The 25,566-nt window shown below is 40.5% G+C and overlaps 1 protein-coding gene across 1 annotated transcript in view; it reads left to right on the top strand.

The window, feature by feature from the left end:
- CPO (carboxypeptidase O) overlaps nucleotides 1-24,880 on the top strand; it is a 32,527-nt gene extending 7,647 nt beyond the window's left edge. The window contains exons 2-9 of the mRNA XM_052653324.1: nucleotides 5,511-5,610; nucleotides 7,574-7,675; nucleotides 11,229-11,333; nucleotides 12,443-12,553; nucleotides 13,969-14,059; nucleotides 17,352-17,554; nucleotides 23,711-23,795; nucleotides 24,618-24,880. Of these exons, the coding sequence (XP_052509284.1) occupies nucleotides 5,511-5,610; nucleotides 7,574-7,675; nucleotides 11,229-11,333; nucleotides 12,443-12,553; nucleotides 13,969-14,059; nucleotides 17,352-17,554; nucleotides 23,711-23,795; nucleotides 24,618-24,880 (1,060 nt within the window). The remainder of the gene's footprint in view (nucleotides 1-5,510; nucleotides 5,611-7,573; nucleotides 7,676-11,228; nucleotides 11,334-12,442; nucleotides 12,554-13,968; nucleotides 14,060-17,351; nucleotides 17,555-23,710; nucleotides 23,796-24,617) is intronic.
- Nucleotides 24,881-25,566: the final 686 nt, after the last annotated feature.

A 25,566-nucleotide genomic window follows, 5' to 3' on the forward strand; every position in this document is an offset into this window, starting at 1 on the left:
CACGCAAATGTCTAATTTAGCCTCTGTAACAAAATCTTCAGAGGAGAAAAAAAAAATCCAACAACCTAGGATACTAGTATTTACCTTAAGGATTGTTGTTAGAATTATATATAGAGTTAGAACAGTGCTGACATGCATAATTGCTTGTAAAATATTGGTTGTTATTATTACCAGCTACTCTTTAGTTTGGAATTCTCCCTCTCCTGTCCTCAATACGCTTAGTGCACTATTTAATTGGTAGTTAGGCTCTAGCTTATCATACTTCACTTTATATTTTTTAATAGCTAAGTTATTTTGCTTTTCATGTATTTATATCTCACTTCCTTAAGTAGATTTTAAGCTCTATAAGGAAGAAATCTGTATTCTATTACTATTACTATGTTATCACTTTTGCATAGAGTCCCAAGGGTGCCTACCTATTGGGTTGTTGAATGAATTAGATAAGATAATTATGTAAATGTTTAGACTGGTGCCTAGAATATAGTGCCCAATAAGGGTTAACAAATGTTAATATAACATATATATACTAGATGATTATTTGATAATAGCAGATCAAATGAGCTTCTAAAAATTTATGGGTAAGTTGAATTTTTTTAAATTTTAAACACACCAAGGGATGCATGTGTTTTCTCTATAAAATGTTAATACGTTTTGTAAATAATCAGCCTCAACATATTACACTTATAGTATTTTTAAACTGAAATTGTTCATTCTGAAGCACTCTGGTTTTCTTAAAAAATCGAATAAATGATAAGCATTAGAAATGCATCCTTGAGTGAAAAAGTGTATTGCTGTACAACACTTACAATTTTAATAGCAGTTGTTTCTTGTAATCTCCTTTCAAAATTCACTTCATTGTTTTAACTAATTATCTAGACAATCATATCTTGTGAGCTTTTCTTGGACAAGCTAAATGAAGTACTACTCTTTTAACAATAAAACATTTACAGTTTTGAAGATAAAGAGCTTCTGCTAAGTTCAGATTATTATTATTAATATGATTAACAATTAAAAGCATGAAATTGTGTAGAGAAATTGATTTCTACTACAGTGGGTGATTATTATGGTACATGGTGTTAATTGAACAGATTAAAAAATTAAATGTAGTCATTTCTACATTGGAGTTATATAGCTGTGAATGGAACTTGAGTTTTAATTATTCTATCAAAATATTTTGTAGTTTGATATTGTTTAAAGATAATATCAGTTAGATGGCTAAATCATTCTCCATATAATTATTATTTTCAATGTTATTGTAGCAAAATAGGGTTTTTACTTAGCATTGTTTTGAATTGCTACTGTGTTTTAACATACATTAAGCATTAACTAAGTTCCAGAGATTAGTTTATTTTAAAACATGGACTAACTAATTTAATCCTCATAGGAATCCCTTGGAAAGGTATTATTCCCATTTTACAGATTATAAAATGAGACTAAATATAATGCCAGAATGTTCAGAGAAAAAAAACATGAGAAAATAGATAAAATCATTGAAACATTAGCTAATTAGATCACTGACACATTTCTCTCTCTCTATCCAAAAGTTCATACCCTAGTATCACCAAAAACTCACTTCCTAGTGCTTTTAACATAGAAAGAAATCACTCCAAATATAGTTATTGGGTAAATGAATGATCAATTACTATGCTTTCATAATGAAAATATAACCCTACTTTTAACTTAGGTAAAGACTTTTAGTTAGGGAACCAAAACATTCCTCAAACATTTGTGTGGTTTGGAGACAGAGAATTAGCTCTATGACTTACTAACTCTGTGACTGTCTGCAAGTTACCTGATTTCACTTGGCCAAATTTCGTTATTTGTAAAACATGGATGATGACATTTCACAGAGTTGTAGTGAGAATAAATCATATAGTATGCATTATTGTTCTGGCACAATATCTGGCACAAAGGAGAGGCATTGAATACTTTTATCAGACTGTTTGTTAAAATATAAGCCATACATGGCATCTATTACATAGGCCTATATCTATTATGGGCTTCCCAGGTGGCTCAGTGGTAAAGAATCCACCTGCCAATGCAGGAGACCTGGGTTCTATCCCTGAGTTGGGAAGATCCACTGGAGAAGGAAATGGCAACCCAATCCACTCCATTATTCTTGCCTGGGAAATCCCAAGGACAGAGGAACCTGGTGGGCTAAACAGTCCATAGGATCACAAAAGAGTCAGACATGACTTAGCAACTAAGCAACAAAGAATATATATTATAGAAATTGAATCAATAATTAATAACCTTACCAAACAGAAAGCACCAAGCCCAGATGGGTTCACTGGTGAATTCTATGAAATATTTAAGGAAAAGGTTATATCTCTACAATTTCATCTAAAAAATATAAGCAGAGGGAATACTTTTTAGTTCATTCTTTGAGGCCAACCAAATATCAAAACCAGTCAAAGACATCATGAGGGAAAAAACACTATAGATCAATATCTCTCATGAACATAGATGTAAAAATCCACCACAAAACACTAGCAAATTAAATCCAAAAATGTATGAAATGAATTATACACCAGCCCACTGATTGAATTTATCCCAGATATGCAAGGCTAGTTTAACATTTGATTACCAAATAATGTAATCCATTATATCAGTAGGCTAAAAATTAAAAAATCACATGACCGTGTCAGTAGATGCAGGGAAAAAAATTTGAAAAAATCCAATAAATGGTGCTGGAACAATTGGACATACACACACACACAAAGTGAATCTAGACACAGACCTACATTCTTTATAAAAATTAACTCAAAATGGATTATAGACCTAAAAATATAAAATATAAAACCATAAAACTCCTAGAAGATAATGTAGGAGAAAGCCTAGATAAATTTGGGAATAGTGATGATTTTTTAAATACATCACCAAAGACATGAACCATGATGTAAATAATTGATAACCCGAAGAATTGATGCTTTTGAACTGTGGTGTTGGAGAAGACTCTTGAGAGTCCCTTGGACTGCAAGGAGATCCAACCAGTCCATTCTGAAGGAGATCAGTCCTGGGATTTCTTTGGAAGGAATGATGCTAAAGCTGAAACTCCAGTACTTTGGCCACCTCATGCGAAGAGTTGACTCATTGGAAAAGACTCTAATGCTGGTAGGGATTGAGGGCAGGAGGAGAAGGGCACAACAGGATGAGATGGCTGGATGGCATCACGGACTCAATGGATGTGAGTCTGAGTGAACTCCAGGAGCTGGTGATGGACAGGGAGGCCTCGTGTGCTGCGATTCATGGGGTCGCAAAGAGTCGGACGCAACTGAGCAACTGAACTGAACTGATACTTTATTAAAATTAAAAACTTCTTCAAAAGATAATGTCAAGAGAAGGAGAAGACAAGGCAGAAAGTGAGAGAAGATATTTGCAAAAGACATATCTGATAAAGCACAGGTATCTAAAACACACAAAGAACTCTTTGTTAACAATAACAAAGAGACAACCTGATTTTAAAAATGGACAAAGGACCTGAATGGACACACCTCACCAAAGAAGATACACAGGTGGCAAATAAACATAGGAAACATTGCTGGAGAGACGCGAAATGGCACAGTCACTTCAGTCACTCCGGAAGACCATTTGGTAGTTTGTTACAAAATTAAACACACTCTTGCCATGTGATCTAGCAAACATGCTCCATGGTATGATCCAAATGAATTGAAAACTTACGTCCACAAAACACTGCACACAGCTGTATATGGCAGCTTTACTCATAACTTCCAAAACTTGGAAGCCACCAAGATATCCTTCAGTGGGTGAATGGACAAATAAACTGTGGTAATATAGACAGTAGAATGTCAGACAGCACTAAAAACCTGCCTGCCAAGGCAGGAGACATAGGAGACCTGGGTTCCATCCTGGGTTGGGACAATCCCACGGAGGAGGGCACAGCAACCCACTCCAGTATTCTTGCCTAGAGAATCCCCATGGACAGAGGAGCCTGGAGGCTACAGTCCATAGGGTTGCTCCGAGTTGGACACGACTGAAGCGACTTAGCATGCACAAAAAGAAATGAACTATCAAGCCCTAAAAAGACATAGAAGAAAGTTAAATACATATTACTAAGTGAAGGAAACCAATCTGAAAAGGCCACATGCTGCATGATTCCAACGACATGACATTCTATAAAAGGCAAAACTAAAACCGAAAAGATCAGTGGTTGCCAGGGGTTAGGTGGGAGGGAAAGATGCATAGGCAGATCAGAGAAGATTTCTAGGGCAGTGAAGCTCTTCTGTATGATACTATTAATATAATGGTGGATACACGTCATTATACATTTGTCCAAATCCATAGAATGTACAATAGCAAGAGTGAACCCTCATGTAACCTATGGACTTTGGGAAATAATGATGTGTCTATATAGGTTTATTATAATAAATAGACTGCTCTGATGTGGGATGTTGGTAATGGGGGAGGTTGTGTGTGTCGGAGGGGGCAGGAAACAGTAAGTGTATAGGAACTCTCAGTATTTTTCATCCAGTTTTGCTGTGAACCTAAAACTCCTCTAAAAAACAAAGCTTGTTTTTAAAAAATATAAACCACTACATTAAGATTCTTACAACTGTATACAGTATTGTGGTTAATACTTCAGGCTTTTCACTCAGGCTTTTGGAGTTTAAGTCCTAATAACACTTTCCCTGTGACTCAATTTCTTCATTTCTGAAATGAGGGTAATAAGAATACTTTGGGGCTTCCCTGGTGGCTCAGTGATAAAGAATCTACCTGCAAATGCAAGAGATGCATTTTGATCCCTGGTCTGGGAAGATTCTGTGTGCTGTGGAGCAACGAAGCCCGTGTGCCACAACTATTGAGCCTATGCTTTAGAACCTGGGAGCTGCAACAAGAGAAGCCGCTGCAATGAGAAACACCAGCACTGCAGCTAGAATGTAGCCCCTGCTCACAGCAACTAGAGAAAGCCCACTTGTAGCAACATAAAGACCCAGTGCAGCCAAAACTAAATAAATAAACTTATTTTTTTTAAAGAGAATACCTTATCTTAGGACTTAACCAGTGGTCCAGTGGCTAAGACTTCACCTTCCAGTTCAGGAAACATGGGTTTGATCCCTGGTCTGGGAACAAAGGTTCCATATGCCTCAGGGTGTGGCAAAAAAAAGAAAAAGAATACCTCATCTTAGAGTTTTCCAGAAAAGTGAGGGATTTAAAGTGGTTAATCTAATGAATGTCTCACAGTAAGTTTTAGTTCAATTTAGTTCAATAAATCTTATTCTTTCTTTTACAAATTTAAAAAGTATTCTTATCTACAACATCTTGCTGAATTATCCCAGCCTCCCTGCAAAGTCCCCAACTGCAGATGAAGAAACGGCAGCTCAGAGGGGCTCAGTGGTACCCACAGTCTCACAGTTTGTAAGCTGCAGAGACGAGACTTGAGGACTAACTTCTGTCCTCAAGGTGCTGTGCATGTTGGTTTTCCCTACTTTTATCATCAACCTTCCAACCCTCATGATATCTGGCTTCACGGCTGCTCTTTGTCTTTGCAGATCCCTCACACAACAGAGACAAGAAGTTGTGGGTAAAGTAGTGAGTCCATGGAGGATCCTGGAGACATATCCTTATAACAGATACCACCCCATGGGGGAGGTAAGCACGGACACATGGGCGGGGGGTTGGTGGTGGTTACAACTGCTTTACGGTGGGCAAGGGATAGTTCACTGTTAATATCTACAGACCAGAGGGCCTCAGAATGAGAAGCTGAGATTTGTCTGTGCACTGAGGTCAAGGGATTCACGAACATCATCCTGTGACCGTCACCATTACAGATACAAATCTAGTGATAGAAATAAAAAGGCAAATCAACAACCAAAAGAAAAAAAAAAGGAAAAGAATGCCCAATCAGTTTTTCTAGTGTAAACATGGATCAAAATTAAATGTTACTCTTGTTCATCAAGTCTTTTAACTGCTTTAAGTAGGGCAGGATCAGTGTGTATATGGATGCAAAACACGGTAGAGAAGCCTTCTGATTGAATCCTGTTTAGCTGAAAGGGTGGTATTTCTGGTAGGATACAAGAAACACAGGCAACAGCTCTCAAAAGAAATATTTGTATTGATATGAAGATATGTTTAGTGGTTTCTGAAACTGGATACAGTAAAAAGTATATATGCATATATGTGGTGTGTGTATGTGATATTATGTAACACTTCTTTTGAAGTATAAATTTCTAAAATAGAATTACTGGGCTAAACAATCATTTACATATTTTATATAAATGCCCAAATTTCCCTCCAGCCAGGCTTTGCCACTTATTTCCTCAGTCTTGGGGAATATATTAATATTTTCCAGGTTGTTTTCAAAGAGTACAAGAAAGAATTTACACTTTCTTCTGTAACATTCACCCCAAAATACTAAAGTCCCTTAGATTTTTTTTTTTAAAAACAAGATCCAGTAAGATCCATGAGAAGTGTATGTGCTAGTATCAGAGATGAGATATGCATGGCTTGGCTGCTTACTCTGTGACCTTGTCCAACACATTTAATCTCTTTTTTCCTCAGTTTCCTTATACATGAAAAAGGAATAGCAGTACTTCTCCTGCAGTTGTTTGGCTGTGAGAGTAAATGAAATAGGCTACACTTTTACTGATGAAGCAATAAATAAAATGATAGCTGCAACTGTTATATGCTATTTATATCTCTCCCAGGACTCAGGGCACTGCATCTGATCCAGTCTCATCACAGAAAAGCACATAGTACCCATGTGATGAGTTGTTCATCTCTTCCCTCACTTATTATTACTGTTATAATAATGCATTTTATCCATAGATATTCCATGCTAAGATGAAAGTCAATTGAGACACAGAAATTTGTCTCAGAATTGAGACAAAATTGAGACAAAATCAGTTAAGACACAGAAACTTAAATAGAATTTGTTATGCCAAATTAATTATTATCATTTACCATAATTCTTATCATTCAGATAATTCTGCTATACAGAAATTGAATGTGGAGGGTATCATATGCTGAGGACTGTCCTAATATGTCTTATTAGGTTCATTGCTTATTTCATTCTCCCTTAAAGGACCCTTAAAGGACTTTATTTCATTCTCTCCTTAAAGTTATTAACTTGGTCTTGATTTAGAAATTTCACTGTTCTGTGAAGGGGCATAACCAGACTCTTCTCCAATTTTGGATCCATGGACATTAACAAAGGATATTTTGGGGATTCAAAGAAGATCCCACAAAATAAGCTTATCCTGAAATTTCTGGCATGATTGAGTGCCACAGCAAAGTCCAGAAGTCTGGTGGCTATTTGAAAATTGTGTGATTGGACAATGTTTCGGAAGTGTTATTCTGCATTGTTGAACTTGATCATTCTTAATCATTTATTTGTGAAGTTCAACAGGGTGTCCTAGCCTGGGTGGTAGAGTAGATCTTTAAAGAATATGGGAGAAGGGACAGTTATAATCCATTGGTTTAGTCTTTCATTTGTGTGCTAATAAACAGCCAAGAGTTGAGAGTTCAGTATCTTGATGAAAGAAACAATTATCTTAATTAGAGGCAAGCAAAGGATCTTCTAATTGATAACCTCAGTCCTCCCTGGCTGTTTCAGATCTACCAGTGGATGAGTGAGATAAGGGAGAAGTACACGGAAGTGGTGACGCAGCATTTCCTAGGAATGACTTATGAGAGCCGGCCCATGTATTATTTGAAGGTGAGTGAGAAGGCTGAGTTACAGCCTTATCCAAGGATATTTGCTTACTATTCAGGGGCTAGTCAGAAGCATGGACAAGGTTAAAGAGACAGGACCCAGAGATGCTGACTTTTCCACCCTAAACTGGACTTTTAAACTTAACAACTTGTAAATGCTTACATATTAATCATCTGGGTGGAATCATATTCGGAAGTAAAGGGAACTTGGAATGGTTGGGTGACGCCTCAGGCCTGCCTGCTCAGTCGCTCAGTCATGTCCAACTCTTTGCAGCCTCATAGACTGTAGCCCATTGGGGTCCTCCGTCCATGGGATTTCAGGCAAGAATACTGGAGTGGGTTGCCATTTCCTTTTCTAGGGAATGCTCCTGACCTAGCAATCGAACCTGCGTTTCTTCAGACTCCTTCATTGGCACTAGGATTCTTTACCACTGTCCTACCTAAGGCCCAGAAGTAAGAACTTACTCCTTAGTTTTCTTCCTGCTGGGCCTCACTTGTCCCTGCTAAAACTGAGGAAATTAGAATTGCGGATGGTGGTTGAAAAGGACTTAAGACGTTCTGGCTGAGAGGTTTCCAGACTGTGTTCTGTGAAGGCCTGGATGCCTCCAGAGCGCCCACAGTTGGTGGGGTAGGGGCAGGAAGGATGGTCTGCATAAGGGTGAAATCCCCAGTTCACTTTTCACGCTTTTGAATTTTTACAAAATTGTTTTTTTTAACACATTCAGTTCAGTTCAGTCGCTCAGTCGTATCTGACTCTTTGCCTGGATGGATGTCATGGATGTCATGCCTCCCTGTCATGCCAGGCCTCCCTGTCCATCACCAACTCCTGGAGTTCACTCAGATTCATGTCCATCAAGTCAGTGATGCCATCCAGCCATCTCATCCTGGGTTGTCCCCTTCTCCTCCTGCCCCCAATCCCTCCCAGTATCAGAGTCTTTTCCAATGAGTCAACTCTTCGCATGAGGTGGCCAAAGTACTGGAGTTTCAGCTTCAGCATCATTCCCTCCAAAGTAATCCCAGGGCTGATCTTCAGAATGGACTGGTTGGATCTCCTTGCAGTCCAAGGGACTCTCAAGAGTCTTCTCCAACACTACAGTTCAAAAACATCAATTCTTCAGTGCTCAGCTTTCTTTAACATATTATTTTCCATTAAAATATTTGAATATTATGGGCAACCTTTATGTTTGGTTCCCTCATTTTCTAAGGGAACAAAGACCCAGAGAAGTAAAGTGACTTGTGCAAAGTCACAAAGTCAGACCATAGCATAGCCAGAGGAATAAGCCATTCCCAAAGTTCTCTGCCCCTTCTGCATATGACATAATGAAAAGTGTTTGAGACTGATTAACCACTTTTCCATAGACTCACAGGTTTGGACCAGTGATTTTTCAATCCTGATTGCTGAATACTGATGCCTGGGTCCCATTCACAGAGATTCTGAGCTAATTGCTCCAGGATGGGTCCCAGGCACCCCTTGAAAGCTCCCTAGATGATCCTAAGGTACAGGCAGGGTTGACAACTGCTGCACCTAATCAGTGGGTTTTCAAAGGGTGGCCCTGGACCAGCAGCATCAACATTACCTGGGAACTTGTTAGAAATGCACATGCTTGGGCCTAACTGCCGATCTACTGAATCAGAAACTCTGGGGTTGGGCTCAGCAATCTCTGCTTTAAAAAGCCCTCCCCCAGGTCATTTTGATGCTCACTCAAGTTTCAGAGGGCTTCCCTGCTCAGATGGTAAAGAATCCACCTGCAATGTTGGAGACCTGGGTTCAATCCCTGAGTTGGGAAGATCCCCTGGAGAAGGCATAGCAACCCATTCCAGTATTCTTGCCTGGAGAATCCTCATGGACAGAGGAACCTGGTAGGCTACAGTCCATGAGGTCACAAAGAGTTGGCCATGATTGTGCAACTAAGCACACACACGCACAAGTTTCAGGACCACAGTGCATTTCTAACAAGTTCTCAGCTGGTGCTGATATTACTTGCCCAGGACTGCTCTTCAAGAACCACCACCAAAGCAGTTTGGCATTAAAAACTAGCATTATTTGTTTGCTGTCCTCTTACTATGTACTATAGACATGTTATTTTGCGAAGCACATCCTCAAATTTTAGTTACTCACAGTTACAAAAAAGTCTATTGACTTCAAAACAGAATTTACCCAGGAGTTGACTGCCATGTTAAACATGGGCCACCTACCTATGTGACTTTCTATAGGCTGTCAAGCTGAGCTGAGCTAGCCAAGAAGACATCTAAACATCCTTTGCCCAGGACATCTTTTAAAAAAGAGAATTGGCATGTAATAAGGAGATAATAAAGAAAAACTTATGGTCATATATATATTCATAAAAGAGGGAATTATAAGACAGAATTTAAAGTAAAAGGTAGATTAGGAGCTTTGAAAATGGGTGAGGCTAAAAGGAAAAATTCCTTGAATATGATGAGTTCAAGCCATATATTTCAAAATTTGTAACTTTCTCATAGATACAGAGGGAGAACCTTCATCAGTCCAACTCCCAAGAGCTTTCAATGAACAAGAGTCCAGGACATTTACAGAACAGAACCAGATGTGACTGTTACAAACATGGACATGTTCACAGCTTCTCCACCAAAGAGAATCTGTAATTGCTAGGTTAATCCACAATTGCCCCGAAAGAGGAGGGGATCTCTGTTGTTTCAGTGAGGCTGACCTGATAGACAAGAATGACAAGTGGGAAGAGGAGAAAGAAGACTGGGTCAGCTGGGACTGGAGGAGTCTCTAAAGAAAGAGGAAATTAATGAATTTAATAAGTATTGCAGGACATTGTGTATTTGGATCCTTTCACAGTTTTCAAGAAGTTTAAATGTAGTGCTTGTGTGCATGTGAAGTCACTTTAGTTGTGTCTGACTCTTTACAGCTCTGTGAACTGTAGCCTGCCAGGCTCCTCTGTCCATGTGATTTTCTAGGCAGAAATACTGGAGCGGGCTGCCATTTTCTTCTCCAGGGTATCTTCCCAACCCAGAGATTGACCCGGCATTTCTTATGTCTCCTGCATTGGTGGCGGGGTGGCGGGGGGGGGGGGGGGGGGGGGGGGAGGGGTGCGGGATTTTTTACTGCTGAGCTATTGGGGAAGCCCTTAAATGTAGACTGGGATTCAATTTTACTTCTTTTGATTCTTGAATGTTACTACTTGTGTACTTTTTGACTCTGAGTGAACTCTATGTGGGAAGGTTTTCTAAGATTTATAGAGATTTAGCATCACTGTTTGTGGCTTGGAAGTTTTTGCCTTTATTTAAAGTTGGGGAATAATTTAAGGTAAAAGGTAAGACCAGGGAAGACCAGGCTTTGTGTGGGAGACACAGGGGAGTCAGTAAGTTGTCCTAAGAACAATAAGAAAGCAAGTGTAACCATAGGAGGGTCATATTGGTGGGTGTCTTTGCCAGCAGCCTTGCCTCATCCTTGAAACCACAGAATGGAGGGAGACAGGTGCCCCTAGGGGGGGAAAAAATCTAATAATTTGTCACAGTGGCTTGCAATCATAAGCAATTGTTTGATAATGGAACACAAATGTCCCCTCCAGATCAGCCAACCATCCAATAACCCCAAGAAGATTATCTGGATGGACTGTGGAATTCATGCCAGGGAATGGATTGCCCCTGCTTTCTGCCAGTGGTTTGTGAAAGAAGTAAGTGTTTTTAACTTTCTCACAATGGCTAGCTGTGCTTAGGCGCTCAGTTGTGTCTGACTCTTTGCAACCCCATGGACTATAGCCTGCAAGGCTCCTCTGTCCATGGGGATTCTCCAGGCAAGAATACTGGAGTGGGTTGCTATGCACTCCTCTAGGGGATCTTCCCGACCTAGGGACTGAACCCAGGTCTCCCACATCTCCCACATGGCAGGCGAATTCTTTACTGTCTGAGACACCAGGTGGTTAACGACCCTACAAAACACCTGTCATGTCTCGGCTATTTGGAGAGCACGTTTCTTTTCACATGTTGGCAAGGCAGCTCTCCACTGAGCTGCTCCTTCACCTCAAAGTGAATGGAATTCATAAGTAGGTTCACTGAAAACTGAGTTAGATGTTCTCTTGTCTTTATAGTGCACCCCAAATCATTTTTCTTGGAAGGTAAACAAATCTAAATGGAGAAGAAAATACATCTTGGGAGTCAGAGATGAGTTTGAATCCCAGAGCCATCTCTTTCTGATAATCTGGTGCACAATTTCTAACACCAGGACCCCTAGTTTTCCACCTGCAAAAAGTGCATGAAATGACTACTTCGGTGCCTGTTGTGTGGATTAAGAGATTAACACATAGAAACTATCAATACCTTGCACCATGAATTCTCACATATTACCTATACCCCTCCTTAGGGAATAAGACTTTATAATTAATATAAGATACTTTTGTGTCAAGCCTTTTCAGAAGCCCAAACAGGATGACATCCACAAGGAGTAGTTCTCAAAGTGTAGTTCCTAGACCCATAGCATCAACATAACTGGGAACTTGTTAAAATGCAAATTCTGGGTTTCCACCTCACTACCTCATACCTAGTGAATTGGGGCTAGGGGTGGAGATGGGGGGTGTATAGCCAGGTGGGCAGTATGTTAACAAGCCAGACTCCAGGTGATTCTGATGCATGCAGAGGTTTCAGAAAGACCACAGCATTGAACAGGACAATTGAGGCGGATCGATGGTCAAAGGCCACACTCACAATTAAGCTGAAATTGTCAGAAAATTGAGAGAAAAGATCTCTTCCCAGGATCATTCCAAACATTTTTCTATTAAATGTCCAGATTCTACAGAACTATAAAGACAACTCAAGGATAAGAAGGCTCCTTAAAAACCTGGACTTCTATGTACTTCCGGTTCTTAACATAGATGGTTATATCTACACTTGGACGACTGTGAGTACATTGAGTTTGGTCCTGGGATGGGTTCATGAACTAGATCTTGATTCGGGTTCATTTTCTGACTTCAGTCACTGCAACTGTAAAAATGTTTTGTGGTCATTTAAAGGAAGAAACCTCATTTGGGATTAAAATCCACATTTTTAAGTCAACAATCTAAGTTAAGTTTAGGATTGAGGAGGCTGAAGGCCTTTTTTGAACATTTTTGTTTGTTTGTTTTTTGACATATTCCCAGTTTTTCAGCCAGACTTAATGTTTCTTCAACTCCATCTCTTTGACATTTGTGGATTGCCTGTCACCTGATAAGGATTATGTTGGTATAAAATTCCTACACTACCATGTATCCTTAAATCAGTTCTTGAAACATGAGTGGCACAAATAATCTACAAATTCTAACCCAACCTTTATTTTTCCGTGGTGGTCATGCATATGGAGTTGGGGGCAAGGGAACATCTCATAAAATTATCTTTTTTTTTTTTTTTTTTTGGCTGCGTTGGGTCTTCGTTGCTTTGTGCAGGCTTTCTCTATTTGCAGTAAGCTTGGGGTACTTTTCGTTGCTGTGTGTGGACTTCTCATTGTGGTGGCTTCTTCTGTTGCTGAGCACAGACTCGAGGGTGCACAGGCTCAGTAGCTGTGGAACGCAGGCTTAGTTGCTCTGTGGCACGTGGGGGTCTTCCTGACCAGGGATTGAACCCTGCATCGACAAGTGGATTCATATTCACTACACCACCAGGGAAATCCAAGATTTTTATTTAATAGACAACTTTCTCTTTTAAAATGTTTCTAAAGCATACCGCTCCAGAAGTCAGAGCCCCTGTTTCTAGGGAGTATTCATTCCTCCCACTTCTTCCGGCTCCCCCAGACTTTCAAGGGACCCCTTTCTCTGTAACGGCCTCTCTGGCCCAGTATGAATCAAGCCCTTCCCTCCTGGCTTATCTGGTGAAACATGTCTTTATCCCTATCTCTACTCATCAGTTGTCTGCTTCTAGAAATGTGCACAGGCCATCTCTGATGCACCTGGAAGAGCCTTTTTCCATCTGCCAAGCCATTTCTCTTTCATTCTTTATCACTTGGACCTTAAACAAAATGACTCTCTGAAGCTTTTCCTGATTAAGCAGATCACATCCACCAGGCACTATTAATCTGCCCATGAGGGAGAGGCCAAATTACCCCTGCAAAGTGATGGTTTACACACATGTGCACTTAGGGTTGTACAGATGTTCCTGTTATTGGGGGTTACTATCCCATCTGGGGGACTAAAAATTAAATTCACTAGCTTCATAATATTGAGGCAGGTTCTTCCAAACAATCCTAGGAACTATTTTTCGTGTTCAAGGACCACCCATCATCACTAACACTATGATTTATGAGACCTTAGAATGACAACATCCCTGTTTGTTTCCCTGTTACAGGATCGGCTTTGGAGGAAATCCCGTTCATCCCATAATAATGGCACGTGTTTTGGAACAGATCTCAATAGAAACTTTGATGCATCCTGGTGTAGTAAGTACATGCTTACTGAGTACATCATTAGTAAGTAGATGAATAACAAAAAAGAAAAAAACAAAAAAATGGAGCAGAGAAGCCAGGAAAAAGGTGCATTACTGGAGTTAGTACTATTTATATATGCAACTTTTGAAATAAACATCTAATTTTGTATAGCTTTCTGGACTTCCTGATCAGTGTTACTCTGTCTAAAGAGATGATATTATCTATGCAGTAAGAACAGCAACACTCATTTGCAGGACTCATTTCAAGTGAGATTGCCTAAAAAAGGGCAATGATTACTTTGATCAGTGTGAATATGTTTGAAACGCATCACTTTGTTTTAAAATATATTGTTCAGTCACTAAATCATGTCTGACTCTTTGTGACCCCGTGGACTGCAGCATGCCAGGCTTCCATGACCTTCACTATCTCCCAGAGTTTGTTCAAACACATGTCCATTGAGTCAATGATGCCATCCAACCATCTCATCCTCTGTTGCACCCTTCCCCTCCTGCCCTCAGTTTTTCCTAGCATCAGAGTCTTTTCCAATGAGTCAGGTCTTCACATGAGGTGGCCAAAGTATTGAGCTTCAGCTTCAGCATCAGTCCTTCCAATGAAAATTCAGGATTTGTTTCCTTTAGAATTGACTGGTTTGATCTCCTTGCTGTCCAAGGAACTCTCAAGAGTCTTCTCCAGCACCACAATTTGAATGCATCAGTTCTTTGGTGCTCAGCCTTCTTTATTGTCCAACTCTCACATCTGTACATGACTATTGGAAAAACCACAGCTTTGACTATATGGACCTTTGTTGACAAAGTGATGTCTCTGCTTTTTAATACACTGTCTAGGTTTGTTATACCTTTTCTTCCCAGGAGCAAGTATCTTTTAATTTCTTGGCTGCAGTCAGCATCCACAGTGATTTTGAAGCCCAAGAAAATAGTCTGTCCCTGTTCCCATTGTTTCCCCATCTATTTGCCATGAAGTGATGGGGCCGGATGCCATGATCTTGGTTTTTTGAATGTTGAGTTTTAAGCCAGCTTCTTCACTTTCCTTTTTCACTTTCATCAAGGACCTCTTTATGAACTGTTATAAAGAAAAGTCAGAGAATTGTCCTTGCAGATATTTTTTACAGCATGAGGGCAGAACAAGACAAACATTTTCTTCTCATCAAGGCATTTTCATGTTTCTGAATCTGAACAGACTCAATAGATTGGAAGCAAATAGAAACAAAGACGGATAAGAGCAGTCTGGTTAAAAACCAGATGACAAAGGTTCAGATTCAGTGGCTGTGTGTGTGATCTTGGAAAAATTGCTCTCTCAGCTTTAGTTTTCTCTTTTTTAAAAATGTGGCTCAACATAATACCATCTTATCAGGAGGTTGTCATGGGGATTCAATAAGATGTATCAACCTGAAAAATATTCACAACCTAAAAGTTGAGAATTATGTTTTATTCGGTGAGAATTTTTAGGACTTCAAGCTTGGGAGACAGTGTATGAAGTGACCTTGAGAGAACTACTCTGAGCAGGTGAGGAGAAAGTCAGGTTTATGTAGAGTTTCACAATAAAGAGCAGGTGGTCTGAAGGTCAAAATATCATTATTAATGAGAGAAAACCAGATATACCGAGATAAGGAATTTAACCCTTTCTGTGTATGGGAAGATGCAAGAGTCTGGACTGAAACCATTCCTTTGATATGCACCTCAGCTCTCTGGGGCCAGTATTGTCTGTTTTTCACCTCCTGAACTTCCTTGGGGCTCACTGCAGAGAGTGGCTGCATTTTGATGGCTGCTAGATGGCAAGTATTCTTCTCCTTCCCGAGTTCCCTTAGGGCTCAGCTCACATTGGAGGGCTGCAATTGGTGATGACTATGATATCCTTGTTTACTGATATGGCAGGAAATATCCCATTTCTCAATATCAATAACCTCAGATATGCAGATGACATCACCGTTATGGCAGAAAGTGAAGAGGAACTAAAAAGCCTCTTGATGAAAGTGAAAGTGGAGAGTGAAAAGGATGGCTTAAAGCTCGACATTCAGAAAACGAAGATCATGGCATCCGGTCCCATCACTTCATGGCAAATAGATGGGGAAACAGTGGAAACAGTGTCAGACTTTATTTTGGGGGGCTCCAAAATCACTGCAGATGGTGACTGCAGCCATGAAATGAAAAGACGCTTACTCCTTGGAAGAAAAGTTATGACCAACCTACATAGCATATTGTAAAGCAGAGACATTACTTTGCCGACTAAGGTCCGTCTAGTCAACGCTATGGTTTTTCCAGTAGTCATGTATGGATGTGAGAGTTGGACTGTGAAGAAGGCTGAGCACTGAAGAATTGATGCTTTTGAAGTGTGGTGTTGGAGAAGACTCTTGAGAGTCCCTTGGACTGCAAGGAGATCCAACCAGTCCATTCTGAAGGAGATCAGCCCTGGGATTTCTTTGGAAGGAATGATGCTAAAGCTGAAACTCCAGTACTTTGGCCACCTCATGCAAAGAGTTGACTCATTGGAAAAGACTCTGATGCTGGGAGGGATTGGGGGCAGGAGGAGAAGGGGACGACAGAGGATGAGATGGCTAGATGGTATCACGGACTTGATGGACGCAAGTCTGAGTGAACTCCAGGAGATGGTGATGGACAGGGAGGCCTGGCGTGCTGCGATTCATGGGGTCGCAGAGTCGGACACGACTGAGCGACTGAACTGAACTGAACTGATCCCATTTCTCAGATGTCTTACAGGAGGGGCTGAGCACAGTGCCCAGCATGGAAAAGGTGCTCTGTTTATGGTCCTTATTATTACTGGTGAGGACAACTGACTGAAAATAACTGCTTTTCTATCCTTGCAAAATAGCTCTAGAGAGACTCATGCCAGTGAAACAGCAAGAGAGACACCTAGGACAATAAGACTATGACAGAGGCTGACCCTGGAACCCAAGAACTGGTTCCCAAGCATTTGTTTCAGGGTTCACCAAAAATTTAAGTGAAAGACTGCTGAAAATGCTTTTCCTTTTTGCATCTTCCTTCCCCAGCCACATAAGCAGGGAGTTTGCTTCTAAATCTGAACATCAGCCCTCCTGCCTTTCTGTGCTCCTCCTTAAATGACTTATTTAACCAGGACAAACTTAGACAAGCAAAGGCAAGCCTTGATTCCACCCACAGATGCCCTGAGTAAGAGTGATTCCTCGCAACCCCCGCCCCTCCTCCCCCCGCCGCCGCCCGCCGTCGCCCGCCGTCGATCTCAACCTCCACGCAGGTCAGCGCTAAACGGAGACCATGATGCCTTCCTTGGGGTTTCCTGTATATTTCAGGTATCGGTGCATCTCACAACTGTGAAAGTTTAACGTTTTGTGGAACGGGGCCCATGTCTGAACCAGAGACGAAAGCTGTTTCCAGCTTTATCGAGAGCAAGAAGGAGAACATTGCCTGCTTCCTGACTATGCACTCGTATGGGCAGCTCATTCTCGTGCCTTATGGCTACACCACAAATAAATCAAATAACCATGAAGAACTGGTAAGCCCATACACGGTGCCGGAGCCCTGAGAATCCTCTGCCTTCCTTTCCCCCTCGTTTCCTTTAGTAGGATTTTGGCTCCAGCCCTGCTTTTGTCCCCTCTGCTTTTCCTTATTTTCTTTCTCCCGCTTTTCTCACCTTGCCAGACGCCTGCTGGGAAGACTTCAGGTTAAATGCTGCTTTACCCACGTTAATTAACTACCTGTTTCGAAAAGTGTCAAGTTGGGAGACATCTTAGGTATTCGTGTATAATATAAATGAGATGATTATGTTAATAATCTGTAGGAATGTGCTTTCATTTCTGGAAATTCTCTTGAAGCTCAGTTCAGCAATTATAGCTTCTGAACCGTGCTTTAAAGAACTTGCCAGCTGTTAGTGGAATATGGCATATCTAAAATAACATGGCTAAATAATATCTGCTCTCTTCTCTGCTCAACACAATGCTTTATTTCTTCCTGAATTCTGCCTCTAGTTTTTGCCTAGGAATATTTGTAAGGGGAAGTGCCAGTGGAATTCAAGCCGGGGCAGGGAAATTCTGCTTTGTCTTATCTGAGGTCCTTTTCTGAAGCTCTGTTTACCCAAGCCCTGGTGCGCAGAATTGCTGGAAAGTACTGGGCTCTCTCGCCCTTTTGTGAACCTGAGAACAATAGACATAAGTCAAAGAAAAGGTCAATTTAGAATTGCTGTACTATTTGTTATCTTTTCCTAAAATTTATTTTTTCAATTTTTAATTGTGGTAGAATCGATACAACGTAAAATTTACTACCTTAACCATTTTTAGGTGGACAGGTCAGTAGTTACATATATTCACATTTGGTGCAACCAATCTTCAAAACTTTCGCCTTGCATCATCAAATATCTCTACCTGTCAAACAACAACTCTGGATCCACCTTGTCTCTGACAACCAGCATTCTACTCTCTGCCTCCTGAGTTTGACTACTCTAGGTAGCTCATATAAGTGGAATCTTACAGCATCTGTCCTTTTGGTGACTGGATTATTTCACTTAGCATAATATCTTCACGCTTCATACATGTTGTACCATGTGTCAGAAGTTCTTTTTTCAAGGCTGACTAATATTCCATTGTATGTATGTACCACATTTTCTTTACCCATTCATCAATCAATGGGCGATTGAATTGTTTCCATCTGTTACCTATTGCAAATAATGCAGCTATGAACACAAGAGTACAAATATCTCCTTGAGATCCTGCTTTCAATTCAGAATCTGCCTGCAATGCAGGAGACACAGGAGATGCAGTTTCGATCCCTGGATCAGGAAGATCCCCTGGAGGAGAAAATGGCAACCTGCTCTCGTATTCTTGCCTGGAAAACTCCATGGACAGAGGAGCCTGGCAAGCTACAATCCATGGGGTCGCAAAGAGTCAGACACGACTGAGCATATGGCACATCCAGGAGTAGAACTGCTGAATCGTGTTGTAATTCTAGCTTCAACTTTTTGAGGAACCATCATTTCCAGAGCAAGTACAGCATTTTCCATTCCCTCCAATAGTGAATAAGAGTTCCAATTTCACCACATTCTCACCAACACTTGTTATTTTCTGTATACCCTTAAAAAATATTTTTTAAACAAGCTTCTCATTATCAACAAATGCTGGGCTGGATGGGGGCCTGGCTCGCTCTGTTCTTAAGATCTTAGAAGGCTGGTGGCCCACTGACTGTCATTCCTCTTGTCTGTCTCCCCCTGTAACATCACTTATAAAACACATGTCTGGGCACTAATAAAAACCCACTGTAGATCTTTGCTGAGGGGAATACCTCCTCAAGTAGTCAGAAATATCCAACAGTACCCCAGTGTCTTTCCACAATTGTTTTTGGGCATTGGTACTACCTGATTATTTTGTATGAGGTAGAAATAACATTTACCTAGAACTTTAAAAATAACAAGGAGATTTTATGGCCCTTATCTGATCCTCATGACAATATAGTAAGCTCACTTTGGAGATGCAAAAGTTAAGACCTTGAGTTAGTAGTATTTCTAAAATCCCTGTAGATGGTAAATGGTGGAGTCTGGGTCGGAGCTCATGTCTTCAGATTCTAAGCGTTACATTCATCAGGCCACCAGACACTGCCTCTCCACTTAAGAAGGGTTTGCAACTTCTGGAAGCTGTCATTGACTTTGATGCCTGGGCCACCGTATTCTATATATTCTCCTTATTTCTGTGCCCCAGAAATTCTATTTCTTCAGTAAGGCAGTGAAACAGGGATTTCAGTCAAGAAGCCCAGACCCCTCCTTATCTCCCAGTTCCTGTGATATTTGCTGTTGTTGTTGTTTAGTCGCTCAGTGGTTTCTGACTCTTTGTCAGAAACATGGAGACGCCAGGCTTCCCTGTCCTTCACTGTCTCCCAGAGTTTGCTCAAACTCATGTCCATTGAGTCAATGATTCGATCCAACCATCTCGCCGTGGGTATTTGATTTCTTCTTAAAGGATTCTATGACAAATACGAATGAACCACCACAGATAGGCCATTATAGATCTTTGATGGGACAGGTCTTCTACGAGCAAATTAAAAAAAAAGAGGGTCATATATCCCAGTATTTTTCTAGGTAATTTCATTCCCTTTTTTGGTCCAGGAAAACAGATACTACATCTCCATGTTGCAAGGTTTGCATTCAAAGTTCACAGGGTCTTGGGCTACTGAGGGCTGTCTCCTTAGAACCCTCTGACCACAGTGTGGGTACTGACTTCACCACTAATGGAAGGTGGAACTCTAAGATGAGAATTACTGGCAATCCTTAATACTCTATGTAGAGACTGGAAAATTGAATTGACAAAGATTGCTTCACTTGTGTGTCTCTTACAGTATCAGGTGTTGAAAAGTTAGCATAACATTCATCACTAAGACTTCTCCATAAAAAGACTGAAAATGTTGCCACCATGTGTCAAGCTCATTGAAGCTAGTTAGCAGTGTTTTTAGGTTCTCAGTGGTAAGCTTTGAGAGAGCACACAAAGACAGAATCACACCAACTGTTCCAGGAGTGTTCCATTTCTGGTATATTTACAACCACCAGAGACTAGTAATTAATCTCTATGTATTTACAAAATGAAAAATTTGTATAAATCACGATAAATATTATACTGCATGATAGACAACTTGGCAATCACTAAGTAGGGGAAATAGAACTATATATAGCCTCATTTGAAACTTCTCTGGAAATTAGAATAGCTATAAGAAGTCTAATGTTTCAAATGCTGACATTCTTTCCATTTGAACTCTTTCCATATCAACCCCTGTATCCCATTCCAAGCTCTATCCTCCCACACAGATGCCAGGGCCTTAATCAATCTTGTTGAGTGCTTGCCTGTGAATATATGCCTATAGGAAACTTTCTGGGCCCAGGAAAGAAGTTATTAAGCATGCATGAGGTCTTTAACAATGTAAATTACACACTACTAGCAAAGAGATTTTTTAGTATTTTGACTAGAAGGAAACTTTAGGCTGAGAAGAAGGACAGCAGAGGAATTGGCTCTCTATGGCCTTGCAGTATAGTGTTGAAAGGAGGCAGAAGAATAATCAGGAGGTCGACCGCTAGAGATAGGGACATTTAGGGAAATCATTTCATCTTTTCAGAAAGGACCAAACTCATAAGCTAAGTATCACAGCTGTGTGCTTCTCATAAATGTTATATTTCCTATTCCTATCTATTTATCCATTGTAATTCCTGGTGTAATCATTTAAAAAATCACAAGTTCTTTTGTCAATGAAGAAAAGGAAACTGGAAAAGACTCTTTCCCACCCAATAGGCAGGATTTAAGGAGACAGAACTATATAAAATTAAGTTTGGCCATGAGGAGAAAGAATCTTGGTCTGGAGTGAGTTTCAAGAAATAAAAAATGAGTGCAAGAACCCATCTGAATAGAAAATGTAGCCTGGAGCTCCTTCATGCAAACCAAATAACGGTTAAGACCCCACATGGACAAGTTAGCAGAGTTTCTTTCAGAGAAACACAGATACACATGGGAATTAAGAATAATTAAAAGCAATTCATATCTCTACCAAAGACTCCCAAAGAACTACAAAAAGGAGTGAGCTGCTAAATTTTAGCAACTCTTTCTCCAGGGTGCGTGTTTTTATTTCACTCACTCACGGCAACTACCCTGAGTTCTTCCTTTCTCTCTACTCTTCTTTCTGATTTCCTTAATGGAATTTTTCTCCCCAAAAATTGCCTCCCTGACTCTCTTCTCCTTCTTATATTTTCCTCTTCTTTCTGCAGACAGCTCTTGTACCCCTTTCCAGAGGCTTCTCTGGTGGCTCAGGGGTAAAGAACCTGCCTGCCCAATGAAGGAGACAAGTGTCCAATTCCTGGGTCAGGAAGATCCCCTGGAGAAGGAAATGGCAATCCACTCCAGTTATTCTTGCCTGGGAAATCCCATGGACAGAGGAGCCTGGTGGGTCACAAAGAGTCACACATGATTTAGTGATTGAACAACAAAAACAACAACTTCTTTCCAGGGTAAGTGATTAAAACCAGATTTATTCCTTGCAATTATTTAACCCTTCCTACCCATCAAATCTGTTCTGGAGACAGAAACAGGAACTAGGAACCAGGAACTAGGGCATATGTAGAATCTTTCAGGAAGAGAGAGAGAATGTAAAACTCAGTAGTGAGAGGAGAGGAGGCAAAAAGCTTGCAAATATGTTCAATTTTAAGTTCTAAGTCCTACCATTGCTGCATGGAACCCTACCACCACTTATTACCTCTTGTGCTTTTCATTTTGAATGTCACTGTGCCTAAATCCACTTTACCCGAACACCACACGGTCACACATTAGGATTCAGTGGGACAGTACAGGAGCAGGAAAAAAACAAAAGCAGAATCTAAAACAAGATCTGTCACTGGTCAAGGGAAGAAGTACGGGAACTGATGCTCCTGAAAATGTAGTCTGGCTGCCCTAAGGGATGAAGGAATGGTGGATCCAGGTAGGTGGTGGCTAAGGGGATTTTCACGATGTCTCGTGTAGAACCCAAGGGGAAGTAGTGGGGTAAGTCATCAGGTGGCTAGAATATAGCACTAGGGAATCTAGGGTGGGGAATACTTAGACTGTCAGTAGGGTATGAAAGGAGATTTATTACATGGTCAATAAACACAGCCAATACAGTTAGACTTCAGTTAGTGTTTCTGATCTCAGGGAAGGATCTTCAGAGAGCAAGGCTGAGACCTTAGACATCATCTAGTTCTGAAGGGTTTCCAATGCAGTCAGGGGACATGGTGATAGGTACGGAGAAGGGTGTCTTTTCCTGTTCTGAAAATCTATGAGCTTGTGAAAGATAAATACATTTAAAGATAAATAAGAGGGAAGCAATAAGAGGAGTATGAAGAAAGGGCTATGTAAGAAAAAAAAAGGGGGGGAGAGATAATCTAGTCATGATGCTCAAGAAAGACCTACAGAGAACTTGGCACTTGAGGTTTTGAGGTGGTGCAGAATTTCAACAGCGATAAGAAATGAGACATCCCAGGTACAGGGCGTATCTTGAGAAAATGCAGAGAGGCTGAGGGACATGGGGCACATCTGGGGAACTGTGGGAGAACTGGAGTTTGACTATAATCTAGGGTGGGATCAAGAAAATATGATGCTGGAAAGGTGGGGTTAGGTCCTTATTGTAGAGAATCTGAAAACTACACTGAGCAGTGTACCCTAATGCAGTGGGCAACCAAGAGTCAGTGACGGTTTTCAGCAGGATCATGATCATGGTCCTGCTTTACAAAATTTCACCCTGAAGTCAGGGAGATCAGCTGGGATTAAGGATTAGTGAGAGGAAGGAAAATTCATTAGAAGATGACAATAGTCCATTTCAGAGTTAATAAAACTGAAATAGAGTGATGATGTTAGAAGTGCAACTTGGTCATTATTTGAGAGAAGAGTCAAAGATGCTTGTTGGAATTTACATATGGGGCTCGTGATAAGACAGAATGATGAAAATCAAAACAGCCTTATTAGTGGAGGAGATGATGAAACTGGATTTGAGTATATTGAGTCTGAAGTATCAGCAGATGACCCAGGTATAGGTGTTCAGTGGGAAGTTAGAAAGATGGTCTGGAACTCAGAGGATGGATTTGGACAAAATAGCAAACCCTCTGGATTGTTAGATTTATTTTTAACACCAGATATCTGTCTGCATTTCCCACCTACAGATCCAAGTTGGACAGAAGGCAGCAAATGCATTGAAAGCAAAGCATGGAACCAATTATAGAGTTGGATCGAGTGCAGATATTTTATGTAAGTTTTTTTTTTTTTTTTTTTTGCTTCTTCAATAGTCTCTAAGGCACAAAAGAAATCAGTGGACTTTGGAGTGGGGTGGAGTGGACAGGATAAAAGCGTTCCATGGATCAACAGGAAGTTGTACTAATCAAAATGATCAAGGATAAAAGGCAGTCTGTACAAATCCAGAATTGTGCTCTCTAGGGATAAGGTGCAAGCTAACTAAGAGTAAAAATTAATACACTGGCTCAGATCAGTACTCCCTCTGGCTTCAGTTATAAAAAGCTAGCCATGAGAAGGTATAGGAGTTAACAGGAAAGACCATTTCCAATGACCCTTATCAGTTGATTTAGTTCCCAGAGGACCATCAGGCTAAGAAAGCAAAAGAGGTGGGGCCTGGAGATTAAAAAAAAAAAAAAAAAACAATTTAGTTGAAAGAACCGTGCATTGTTTTCCCAATCCCCAGCTACCACCTCCTCCAAGCACTGAAGAACCAACAAGATGATATTCTCCTAATATTTGTCCTATAGGTCATTTTGTTTCTGTCCTTGATATGTCAGTTGACTCTTACTGTCTAATATGAGATTGTCTTGTCTTTGATTCAGCTGAGAAATTTTAACCAAACCTCTGTTAGGTGCTAGGCATAATGCCAGGTATTGTGGGGATGGTAAGTGGAGACAGAAGCCGAAAATACCACAGAGAGGAAGAAGGCAGCTGTCCATAGATCCTAATATGAAAGAGTTGATTTTGCTAGGCTAAACCTTTAGTCCCTTAAATGGCTATAGAAATCTATCTTTTCCCAGGGTAACTTCTAACTCTGCCTCCATGTTTTATTTGTAGATGCTACATCAGGATCCTCGAGAGACTGGGCTCGGGACATTGGGATCCCCTTTTCATACACATTTGAACTGAGGGACAATGGTACCTATGGATTTGTCCTGCCAGAAACTCAGATTCAGGCCACTTGTGAGGAAACCATGGAGGCTGTGCTTTCAGTCCTGGATGATGTATATGAGAAATACTGGTACACAAACAGTGCCATAAAGGCAAAATCTACTGCTCTGGTGCTGAGCTTGCTGATGTCCGTCATGTCTCTTCGCTAAGTGTATCCTACCCAGGCCTGCTCAGCCCCAGTGACATGGAAATGGCTGCCCAAAAGGTGCTTTTGCAACTATGGAGAAATCAAATAATTCAACTAGAAATACTTTCAATAAAGATGAATCATCTTTGTATTTTCATGTTTGTTCTGCTGTAATTAATTTTTATTACTCTAAAAGAGTATAATTTTAGTTATTGGTACAGTAATGCTACAACTGAAAGTCACTCAGTCGGGTAAAACCCTTTGCAACCCCATGGACTATATAGTCTGTGGAATTCTCCAGGCCAGAATACTGGAGTGGGCAGCCTTTCCCTTCTCCAGGGGATCTTCCCAACCCAGGGATCAAACCCAGGTCTCCTGTATTGCAGGCAGATTCTTTACCAGGTACCACTCTACAATTCAGTGGTTCACACATCTCTAGGTCATCTAGGAAGCTCTGATCTTGCCTGTGCTCACAGAAACTGATCTCTGGTCAGTTTCAAGGCAGCTGCCTCAAGGTCTGGAAAGCTTTTTCCCATCTAAATTCTTTGAAAATTTTGCTTGTGTCTTTGACCCAAGTTTACTCTTAATTTTATGTAACTGTGTTAGTAGCAGCAGTCAGAAGATAAAGTTATATAATTTCTCTATAGCTGTTGCTCGTTTTACTTATTTATTTAATATTTTACTTATTTAAAAAAATTTTTTTGAGAA

This window comes from Budorcas taxicolor, chromosome 2, assembly GCF_023091745.1.
Source record: "Budorcas taxicolor isolate Tak-1 chromosome 2, Takin1.1, whole genome shotgun sequence".
NCBI classification, from domain to species: domain Eukaryota; kingdom Metazoa; phylum Chordata; class Mammalia; order Artiodactyla; family Bovidae; genus Budorcas; species Budorcas taxicolor.